Genomic DNA, 12,409 nt, shown 5'->3' on the forward strand with positions numbered 1-12,409 from the left:
AGAGTGTGACTGTGAGGCATGGGTGCAAAATGGCACACAGATGAGGATAATTGTGAGTGTTTGGCTGCTTATATAGAGATGTAAGTGGGTGCCTGCAGAGAGGGGAAAGAGTGGAGTGATAACATGTTAAAAGCAATATACTGTGGATGCTGGAAATCTGAAATAAAAACAGAAAATGCTGGAAAAAACTCAGCAGGTCTGAGCATCTGTGGAGAGAGAAACAGAGTTAATGTTTCGAGTTTTTATGACCTTTCTTCAGAGCTAAAGAGAAGTAGAAATGTGATGAAATTTATACTGTTTAAGGGGTGGAGCAGGTGAAGCTGAATAGAAGGCCAGCGTTAGGTGGGGGCTAAAGAGAGTGTGACAAAGATGTTATGGATGAATAGGCAAAGGGAGTGTTACTGTTAGTGGTAAGGGCTAAAGGAGGTGCTGATAATGGCATAAAGGTAAGAAAGCAGAATGTGTTATTAGCAGAACAAGGGCCTGATTGGGTTTAACTCTGGGATTACTTGCCTATTTTGGTGGGAGATTAGAGAAGTAGCTGAAGTATAATGCAAAAGAACCTAAAAGTTGGGATGAAAATTGACCAATAGATGACGAACTAAGGCACATAAAACCTCCAGAGAGACACTCATTGGGTATGTTTATAGTCCAAGCACCAAGTCACAAAGGGACCAATTTAAATAATAACATGATGGCAAGTTTAATAGAACAAAACCTATTATGAATGTAGCCTTAGGAACTTATAATGGGAAAAAGCTGTGATAAAATATGTGGTAAAAATCTGAAATGATACAGACTGGATGTGCGGACAAATATAAGGTTTCTAATGATATATGGACAGTTGCTTGGTAGTACAGAACTTAAGTATTGCTGAAAAAAGAAGTGTTATTGAAGTTTTTCATTTTGCACTCATCAGGACAAATACAAAAATGCCAAATTTCTAAGGGAACAACAATTTATACTGCATGAGAAAAGGGTGCTGATTGGTTGGCAAGTCAAATCTGATTGGTCAAGGCATTGCTATGTAGAATGCACTAGGGAACTATGTACAGGGAAAAGCTTCAAAATCACCTGTCTTTTTTCAATAATGTATGGATAGATTAGCCTGAAAGAATTGTGTGAATGTGATGGTGGAAGTTATCCCAGCATTACCCTTATTGTAGAACGGTACCACTAATCCTGCTGAAATTCATTAGTGTAGGATATTGGGACTACAGGAGCAGGCACATGTCCAACACTTCCTTCACCAAAGATTCAAAGATTTTGCAATACTGGCAGTAGGTGGGAAGCCAGGACATGGTGCTGGTTCCCCATCCAGGGGGCATCTGGGTGCTAGAGTGGGTCTATCACAAAGGGCTACTTCATCCCTTGCCAATGGTTTAGGGCTCATCTCAAACTCCAACCCCAATCCTTCCCGGAACCCCAGGTTGACCCGATTTCCACAGGGACCAGTCAAGCTCATCTGGTGTGACAAAGTGAATCTGTCTACTGAGTTCCAATTGGGACATGAGAATTCCTGACTTCGGGATTCCTTGACCTTATTCCCAAAGGCGATATTTTGATGGCTTGTGATAAGAAAGGGCCATGATGGAAGGTCATAATTCAGGAACTTTGCAATTTCAACCGATTGAACTGACAATTTATGAAGCAAATGATTTGAAAATTGTTTGTATATTTGCCCAATGAATGGATTCATATATTCCTATATTTCCCATTTGGAGATATACAATGATAATATCATTGTTTTTGCAGCATTTGAGTTTTATTTTTCAGGCTCTGCCTAATGTACATAATACATTTTCAGATGATTCAAAGATTTGCTTAAACCAATGCATATTTCATGCTGTGCTCCTACAGACTTTAAAAATATATTTCTGTTTACATTTTCTGACCAGAAAGGAGGGAACAGGAAGACTGCTCATCAGGAGAATGGACTTGTCCGAGTTCCCGACGCTGTATCCCTGTCGACAAACTATGCAATCAGGTCCAGGATTGTTCCTTTGGTGAAGATGAAACAAACACCACATCAGGCAGCAACTGCAGTGAGTAGTCTGAAGACATGGGGGAAACTTTTGGCTTTACCATCTGGACAGTGGTCTGATGGAACAAACTGCCCATAATATAATTATCATAAGATCATTAGAAATAGGAGCAGGAGGAAGCCATTTGGCCCACTGAGCCTACTCCACTTTTTAATAAGAACATGCTAATCTGATTGTGACCTTAACTCCACTTTTCTGCCTGCCCCTCATAGCCCTTGACTTCTTGTCAATCAATAATTTGTTTAATTCAGCCCTGAAAATATTCAATGACCCAGCCACCAGTGCTCTCTGTGGAAGAGAAATTTAAAGACTAATGACCCTCAGAGAGAAGAAATTCCTCCTCCCTATCTTAAATAGGAGACCCCATATTCTTAAACAGTGTCCCCTGGTTTTAGATTCCCCAACAAGAGGAAACATCCTCTCAGCATCTACCCTGTCAAGCCCCCTCAGAATCTTATATGTTTCCGTAAGATCACCTCTCATTCTTCTAAACTGCAGTGAGTAAAGGCCCAACCTGTTCAACCTTTTCTCATAAGACAACCCCTTCATCCCAGGAATCAGCCTGGTGAACCTTCTCTGAACTGTCTCCAATGCAAATATATCCTTCCTCAAGTAAGGAGACCAAAACTACACATGCAGTCTCACCAATATCCTGTACAGTTGTAGCAAGATTTTCTTTTATACTCCACTCGCCTTCCAATAAAGGACAACATCCCGTTTGCCTTTCTAATTACTGGCTGTACCTGCATGCTGACATTTTCTGATTCATGTACAAGGACACCCAGATCCCTCTGTACTGCAGCATTTTGCAGTTGTTCTCTACTTAAGTAATATTCTGTTTTATTCTTGTTGCCAAAGTGAACAGCTTCACATTTTCCCATTTTATACTACATCTGCCAAATTTTTGCACACTCACTTAACCTTTGCAGACTCTTTGTATCCTCCTCATAATGTACTTTCCTTCCTATCTTTGTATTATCAGCAAATTTGGCTACAATACAGACTGTCCCTTCATTCAAGTCATTAATATAGATTGTAAATAGTTGAAACCCCAGTACTGATCCCTGTGGCACTCCACTAGTTAGTTTGCCATCCTGAAAATGACCCATTTATGACACTTTGTTTCCTGTTAGTTCACCAATCCTCTATCCATGCTAATATGTCACCCTCAAAAGCATGAGCTCTTGTGCAGTTAAGTGGCATCTTTTCAAATGCCTTTTGGAAATTCAAATACCCTACATCTACTGGGTCCCTTTTATCTACCCAGTTTGTTACATCTCCCAACAACTATAAAAAAATTGTCAAACATGATTTCCCTTTCATAGAGCCACGTTGACTCTGCCTGATTGTATAATGCCCTGCTACCACCTGCTTAATAATGGATTTGAGCATTTTTCCAAAGGAAGATGTATCCAGCCTTTGGCCTGCGAGCCCAATCTCACCCGCCAAGTCTCTGTATCAGGTTCACGGAGCCACTGTTCAAACTATGGGTAAATTCAATGAAAGATTCTGCAAGGAGCTGCCCTTCAAATCACAGGCCATTTCTCTCCTGCATTTCTTGCTGATAGGCTCACCACGTTCCGCAGCTGCATACATCGCCATCCCAGACATCTTTATTTTGTTTTTATTTAACTAATTAGTTTTCAAGTTTAGAATATCACTCAATGATTGGTTTAACTAGTTATGCTATAAATTTAATATAATAGTTATATCTTCCCAGTACCAGTTTAAACTACTGCTCCAGTTTAGAGGAGGAAAAAACTTAAAACTCACCAATCACCTGCCAGCACAGCTAATTAATGCCTCCAGGCTTCATATCTCAGGTCTTGCTATCTCCAACTCCGTCTCTTGAACTGCCCCTTTTTTGTGGAAGCCAGAACAGCACTTCCTGGCACTAAATTCCCAGATTTATGCACATAGTTTCGCTGCATTCAGCCTCCAGCTGCTGCTACCTTTGTGTGACTTAGTTCGTGATTCAGCTAAACCATATATATTTATATTAGATTAGATTCCAGGGAGCTGAGTCAGCCACTGATTGCCAGGGAACTAGTGCAAACTAGTTAACTAACAAACTGCAGCTGCTTCCAACAGTGAACCTGTTTAACACTGACTAAGACTGGAAAATAACTATAATTTTCTGTTATAGTCAAGTTAAATGCTAAACCTTTGGAGAGCCTATTTGACATTCTTTCCTCAGAGTTTAATAGAATGCATATTAGGTGGGTTCTACAATGCACAGGTGATCCAATCCATCAGATCACTGCCCAAGTGGTTATTTGATAAAGACAAAGAGCTCCTGCCCTTGCTACTCTACTGACTACAGATGTGTTCATAGTTTTTTATTCTAATTATTACTACTGATCCACCTGGAAGGTCCAGAACCTCCCATTGTTATATCTTCATTTCAAAGGGATCTCCACACATTCAACCAGATTGACATATGCTATGGGATCTTGTTCCACCCAGTGTAAATCTATTAAGCATGGAGTCCTGTGCCCATCATTGAGCCAGTAGGGTATGGCTTTACCTCTGGTATGGCGGACCCTGTGTCTATAATTTTAAGTTATTTTCTCTATCAACCTTGCATTTTTTAAAAAGATTTTTTTCATGAAAATGGGGAGATGTGACTGCTCCAGCTGTTATTAGCTGCCTCAACACAAACTGGACAGAGATTTTATCTTTGAGTTATAGGATCTATACCCTGTAAATTGTCCGAAAGATGATTACAAAACTCAAAGAGGAATTGCGTTAAATCTGTCTAAAATAGAGTTTGGCATAAAAGTTGTCCACACAAAATAATGACTGTAGTGGAACTGAATTCTGAGAAATGGGCTAAATCAAGTCATCGCCCAAACTTTTGGCCATGGAAATTCTCAGATAGCTTGGCACTAAAAACCTTCTAAAGGCCATAAAGCAATTAAATTCATAAAATGTTCCTAATGATGGCTTTAGAAAAGGCCAGGTTTACATGACAGACATTCCCCACTTGTATGAGAAGTTATCATCTCTGACTCAAACTGCTTAGGAAACACCTCATAGATATAAAGATGTTACATCTCCCCCAAATATATCACTCGTGGATATAAAGATGTTACATCTCTCTCAAATATATCATCCCCAAAACCATGAGCTCTTGTGCAGCTATGCGGCATCTTTTCAAATGCCTTTTGGAAATCTAAGTACACTACATCTACACTACAGCTGGAATAGTGGTAGAAGCTAAAATTAACTGCAGTGTTCTGGGTTCGGGAGGGAAAATCCCATGGAGCTTCTGCTTTTAATTGCTGTACAGTGGCTACTCCTAGACTGCCAGTGAAAACATTATTGGTTTTGGTTGTGCTGCCCTCCACAATCAGATAGCCTGCCAATATTCACTCACCTTTGAAGAATGATCACTGGGTGAGGTACTGTAGTGTAACTGCTGCCTGTGGAACTATATTCTAGTAAGTGCCTGCAAGAGAAAAGGGGAGGGAAGGAAATTGGATAGAAAATGATTTTAATACAGATTGCCTAATGTCTGAAAAATCTCTGCCAAAGATATTCTGCCCATCATTTTAGTATTAAATCAGTGAGGTACAGAATAAATCCATTGTTCAAAGTTGGCTCTCAGATTGGCACATTTTATATGTGGTATCATCTTCTCGATAGTAATTGTTATTTCATTAGAAACCTTGTGGAAAGTAATGTTCCGTCTCTGTCAGGACAAAAAAAAGGAGTCACCCATGTGTTATGATCCCTGTAGAAACTGATAACTTTTAAAAAAGAGTTGAATTTCCCAGCATTTCCCAAAAAGAACTGAAGGACAAGATTTCATGTTTTAAGATGTTTACTGTAACAAACCAAAATCAACATAGACCATACATTACTTAATAGGAAAATAATACACCAAACTAAAGAAAAAAGGCACATTTCACATTAACTAACTAATGCAACCTAAATAAGCCTTTTGAAAAGTTTTCACTTTATTCTGCAGTTCTGACAGCTACGTAGCATTAAAGATTAAGTCCCCAAGTTCCTTCCAACTTTCCAGTATGCTCACTTCCCCCTGCTTCTTTCCATGTCAAGGTGTGAAAACTGTCACTTGATTTTCAGTAGGTTTCAATTTAGATTTATATCTCCATGACAACTAGGTCACATGGTCCTGTCTCCAGATAGAAGTTTAGTATGATCACCATCTTCCCTATCCAGAATATTCTGCTTCACCTTAAATTAAAGGAGGTATTTTAAAATATAACTGCCTTGTAAAGTTCAACATTTGCAACAAGTGTAAAGAGAAGTTCAGTTTACAAAATAAATGCAAGATCATGGATTTTAACTTCTAAAATTTTGTTTGAAGAGATAAGGAAATCAAACCAGTTGATTGTAATGTTACCAAAGTGCTTGTATGTTGTTGTTCAAAGTCACTCCTAAGTCATATCACGTAATTCTTTTCTTTTAGGTGTAATCAACTGTGCCTCTTTAAGCTGTGAATATCGCTGCCACGCTTCCCCATCAGGTGGAGTCTGCTATTGCCCACCAGGATTTGTAGTGCACACTGATAGTCGTTCCTGTACTGGTGAGTGTTGCAAGTATATCAGGAGTTTTTTTTATAGTTCTGTCTGATGTTGATGGTATTGTATATGCTGGAATGCAAGAATAGTTAAATGCTTTTAAACATATAGGTTTTGAAAACCTATGGGCTGACCATCTGATATCAATGGCAGAGATTCTTAATGCTGATCCTGCAGAATCAGGAATTGAATACTTTAATTGCATGAACTGGAGTGTCCACCTAACATAGAGCATATTTTGTGGCTCACAAATTGAAAAATGTGGTACAGCTAGATGGATATGAGGTGGTGCTGAAGAAGTGCTACATGGCTTATCATTTATAGTTGGCTAAAGAAAGCAAAGTGGTTTTTTTTACATTTTTGCGAGATCCAGGTACAACACATGACTGGATTTTCCTTGTTTTGGTCTGTTAAGCTGGCAGTCACTTAGCATTCTGTCCTTTGCTCTTTTCCCAGGACAGGTCCAAAGAAACTCCCAACCTGGGAATCTCCTCCCTGGCATAGTCTCTGTTACATCTCTCTCCTTGTTTGGAGTGGCAAGGTGTTGCGGAAATCTCTGCTGGGGCGACCAGAGCTCAGTGATCTAGGTCCTGGCCTAATTCATGGTCCTCCTGTCAAACTCTCACTGCAGTTGTGATGGGAGTGAACCAAAATGGGCAAAGAAAATTTGTAAAAATTCATTCCTTCTCTGTTCTTTTTTGATTTAGACTTTAATGAATGTAATATGTGGGGAACTTGTGATCAGCTGTGTGAAGACCGAACTGGAAGTCATGCATGTTCCTGTGTACAGGGTTATGTCCTACAGCACCACAAGCACTGTCGTGCAAATGCCTCATGTAAGTTTTCAGCATCAGCTTATTTATTCTCTTATTTGGCCCTTTATGTGTCAATTAGAACAAACAAATAAACTTGCTTTTATTTAGCGTCTTTCACAACCAATTAAATTCTTTTGAATTGTTGTAGTATAGAAAACCACAGCATTTGAACATAGCTAGACCACTCAAACAGCACAGATGTAAATGCCTAGGTAGTCAGCTTTAGTGTTATTGGTTGAGGGATAAGTGATTCTCCATCAGGAGAACTATCTTGCTGTTTATTGAATGGTGCCTTGAGATTGTTTTAGTCCGAGACTGAGTTAATGTATTGCCCAAAAAGTGACCTCTCTAACAGTAGCACTCGTTCAGGACTGTACTGGAATGACAGTGTAGATTAACTATTCAAATCTCTGGAATTAACGGACAAAATGCTCCATAAGTCTCACCTTATTCTATTAACCAATATTAAAGCCAGTCCTGCAGAAAGCCTTGGATACTTCAGTTTGACACTTTGATGTCCAGCTGGTCAATATCATAATAAAAAGCTGAAAAGAAAATTGTGCCACACAAGCAATTACACATGCTATTGAAAAGTCTACCATGCAGAAAGCATGAAGGACTCACTTCCAGCTTATATGATGTATTACGAAAACAAAATACTGCGGATGCTGGTATTTTGGAATGAAAGCAGAAAGTGATAGAAATACTCAGCAGGCCTGACAGCATCTGTGGAGAGAAAAATTGAGTTGACATTCATTGAAAGGTCATTGACCTGAAATTTTGGGTGGAATTTAATGTGGTCCTCAGGGGCTGGGTTGCAAGGCCATGAGGGGCACTGTAGAATCAGGAGGTCGAGCGGACTCCTGACATTGTGATGTCAGTTTCACATTCGACCAGTGTTGGAAACCGGCAAGGCGGCATTACCACTAGGACCTGGCAGGAAGTTGTGCAGGTAACTAACTTGCATCTAAATGCTGCTGAATGTGATTGAGAGCAGGGTTTGAATTAAATGAGCAGTGAATGTGGATCATAGGTCATTGGATCCCATACCGCTTAAAGCTAACTTAAGCCTATGAAAGTGAGCCAGATTAGAACTGGCTTCGGTTGACCTTCACTTTGTTGCAAGAAAGGAGCTGATGGGCAGGATTCTTGGTTAGGCTCAGAGGAGTTGAGGAAACAGATGGTGTTTATGGCCTCTCAGCAGGCTGCACAGCGGGTCATTGCCCCTGGATCAAAGGGAAGTGACAAGGGTAGGGTGGAGTGCCTCCAAGGGCAGCACATGAAAAAAGGAGAGACCAACTGCCACGGGACTCATACAGCCAACCTTCCTGAACTCCTGTGTGGAGGAGCAGTAATGCAGAGGGAGGGAAGACCAGGCACCAGAAAAACCACTGCAGCAGCATAGGAGCAGCAAGAGTGCCATCCTCTGGCTGAGCAAGACGTAGAAGGGTGCATAGGGGACCAGCAGCAGGTGGCTGTGCCAAGAGCCAGAGTATTCTGGACTCATCTAAATTACTGCAGATGTCGTTGGGACAGTGTTGATGAAGACCACACACTGCCAAGGGAGGCTGACCTGTGCACAATGTTGCAGGATGACCTGTGATCCATGGGCCTCGGTGGACTGTGGACCCAATGCCTGTGGCCTGAAGATCATCGTGGGTCTGAACTTTTATGCTTCCAGCTCTTTCCAGGGATCCACTGCGGCATGTGTGGCTCATCACTGCATCAAGGAGGTCACCAATGCCTTGTTCAAGAGGACTGGTGAATATGTGCACTGCCAGAGCCATCCTGACAGCAAGGCAGAGAGAGCCATCAGCTTTGGGTCATTGTTGGATTCCCCCATGTGCAATGTGTCATTGATTGCATCCACATGGCCATCAAAGCTCCCTTGGACTAGCCAGCAACCTTCATTCGCAGGAAGGGACTTCACTCAATCAGCGTTTAACTGGTCTGCAACCATCAAAAGAGCATCCTGTCGATGTGTGTCTGGTTTCTCGAAAGCAGTCATGTGACCAATGTACTTTGGCACTCCCAGGTGCCACAGTTTTTCCAGCACCCTGTGCTCCTTCAGGGATGGATCCTCACAGACAAGGGTTACCCACTTAAGACAAGGCTACTGATGCTGCTGACGAACCCTCAACAAAGTCAAGGGACATTGAGAGACACACAAAGGAAACTTGGGACCATCTCATTCATGCCCACTTCCTGAAACCACGATGCCCTTTCAATGCCTGTCTAATAAAAACTCAACCCCACTTTGGCATGACATCACTTCATTCATATCATTCAACATTGCCTAGCGCCCAGCTGCACCACACACACTGACACATCTGAGACGATGACCAATTTCGGCCTGCCCTGACACCGACTGTCTATTGAGGGGCAAGGATATACGTGACATCTGAGAAGGCAGCATTAACTCCATAAAAGACCAACATCACAAAATGTGACTATCATTTATTGAGACTACACTATCAAGCCATAGCATGTGCCAAGTCTAAATACCCATGAGGCCCTAGTGTACCTGGGCATTCTTCTTAACACGATTATGAGTACTTCTATGAGGTGCGACCCCTGTTTTTGCAGCTGGAGTGAAGGCAGACTGCAGATCAGGCTGCCGCATAGTCTGAGATGATTTTGGCAGGCTGAGAGCTGGAGAGCTCTGGTATGCTGAAGGACAACCACACAGGTGTGGGAGCATCCTCTGATGCTTTGATCATGGGAGGTGCTGGGGTCACAGGCAGGCGAGCTGAGGAACTGTTGTCCATGCCCACGCAGCTGCCGGAGGCTGTGAAAGCTGAGGATGTGTTAGGCCAGGTTCATGCTGAGTCCCAGGGTGATGACGGTCCTCTGGTGTCTGCCACACAGATTGGAGCAACAGGGAGGGGAACATTTTGCACAGCTGCAAGAGGCTATTCGCAGCCATGCACATGCGTGGGCATGTCTGTGATGTGACCATCAACTTGTAACCTTGAGCGTACACGTGAGCGCATGCCCACCAATGTGAGAGTAACTGCACTGCTGGAGGGTGAGGGGGAGTTATGTTTTTTTCCTTTATTCTTTCATGGGAAGTGTGCATCGGTGGCAAGGCCAGCATTTGTTACCCATCCCTAATTGCTCTTGAACTGAGTGGCCATTTCAGAGGCCAGTTAAGAGGCAATCACTTTGCTGTGGGTCTGGAGTCACATGCAGGCAGACTGGATGAGGATGACAGATTTCCTTCCCTAAAGGACTTTGGTGGAGCAGATGTGTTTTTACAACAATTAATGATATTTGTCATGGTTACCACTACTGAGGCTAGCTTAATATTCTAGATTTATTTCTTGAATTTCAATTACACCAGCTGCCAAGGTGGGATTTGAACTTGTGTCCCCAGAGCATTAGCCTGGATCTCTGGATTACAAGTGATATTACCACTATGCCAACATCATCAACACTGCACTCTCTGAGGGTCCCTACTCCTCGGAGGTGGGCTGCAGGCCTGCCGTCTCAGCAGCCGTCTGTCTATCTGGAGTGCCGGGACCTGCATGAGAAAATACGAATAGTTAGGATTTAGAGTTTCAGATCTCCTCTTCCCACGTGTCCTGTTGTGGACCTCGATATGTCCAGTAATGGACCCATGAGCTGGAAGCCTGCTAACTCTCTTTGCTCACTACTCCAGTTCCGCAATCGTCTGGCCACTCTGCACTCTTACAGTTTGAGGGACTCCTCCTCTGCAGGCATCAACGAACAAATGTCTTGGCTCCCTTGTTGCTTTCGTGGACCTGATCCTGCTGCAAATGGAAGGAGGAACACTGTTAGTCTCCACACAAAGACTAACACAAGACGTATGCTGCTGACATCCCTCTGGCTCGTGACGGAGGCTTCTGGATGCTTAGTCCAGATGCCTGCTCTCAAGGCACATGGAGAGGGTAAACAAATGCCTGACTGTCACCCAGATGCGGCCATGGATGCTCAGACAGCTGGTATTGGCGCTCGACCCCCACTGCCAGCACCTGGTTGGTCACTCCCCATGTGGTGATCTGCCCCATGTTGCCAATTGCAAGCCCCAATGAGCTGAGCAATATGCCGGACTCATCCTGGTGGAGCAGAGGAAGTAATTGAACTGTTTGTGGCATTGCACCCAGGACATGGGGAAGACCCCATGGTTACTGATCTCCTCTGCAATCTCCATCCAGGCCTGCTTGGTCAGTTGGGAAGGTTTCTTTTTGCTGACCCCTGGGGAGAGTAACTCCTGCCTTTCTGATGCAGCCTGGAGGAGGAGCTGTAGGGAAACATTGCTGAATCATGGGGAAACCCAGTGTATTCCCTCCTGGCCTGCTCCTTGAGTCCTTTGTTGAGCCTTTGGGGGTTCAGGGGTCTTTAATACTGACACAAGTGTGGAGGAATAAATGGGTCTTCAGCACTGCTGCTGCAGTGATCCTGATGAACAAAGCAGTGCTGCATACAGGCCTGGCAAATCTTTAATGATGGCACCAGTATCATTCTTTCAGTAGGTGACACCAAGATCCCCACCTCGTTGCTTGCCCCCTTGACCGTTGTGTTGTTATAATGATACAGGCACCAATCACTCTTAAGGGATTGAGTAAACACGTTGTGGGTTCATTTATTTAGACTAGGCACATGAGAACATTTATGCAAAGGTAAACAGCTTGAAGACATCAGGAGCAGAGCTGTGTGTGTGTGTGTGTGTGCGCGCGCGCTCTGCTGAAAAACAAAAGTGAAACCAAGACTGGATCACATGACACATTTCCCTTCTAGTGGTGTCATTCTGCTATCCCTTAAAGACATATTGCAACAGTGACAGCTTTGGAAAGGCCCCGCACCTCCAGACTGTCAATTGGACAGCTCCCATTAATTGCAGTCAGTTGGCCGCACTTGCGTGTGGTGCCGGCACCTGCCTCTGGGTCTGTTGTTGAGACCTGCACCGTGCAAATCAAATTCAGTCTGGTAATTCCATTTCTCCATTTCTCTCTATCATATGCTGCCAGATCTGCTG

General features: G+C 43.0%; 1 protein-coding gene across 1 annotated transcript in view; it reads left to right on the forward strand.

Annotated features, from left to right (window-relative positions):
- lrp2a (low density lipoprotein receptor-related protein 2a) overlaps positions 1-12,409 on the forward strand; it is a 387,109-nt gene that overhangs the window by 134,460 nt on the left and 240,240 nt on the right. Inside the window, exons 10-12 of the mRNA XM_041200238.1 lie at positions 1,899-2,045; positions 6,484-6,600; positions 7,303-7,431. Coding sequence (XP_041056172.1) covers positions 1,899-2,045; positions 6,484-6,600; positions 7,303-7,431 — 393 coding nt within the window. The remainder of the gene's footprint in view (positions 1-1,898; positions 2,046-6,483; positions 6,601-7,302; positions 7,432-12,409) is intronic.

This window comes from Carcharodon carcharias, chromosome 12 (genome assembly GCF_017639515.1).
Source record: "Carcharodon carcharias isolate sCarCar2 chromosome 12, sCarCar2.pri, whole genome shotgun sequence".
Lineage (NCBI taxonomy): Eukaryota > Metazoa > Chordata > Chondrichthyes > Lamniformes > Lamnidae > Carcharodon > Carcharodon carcharias.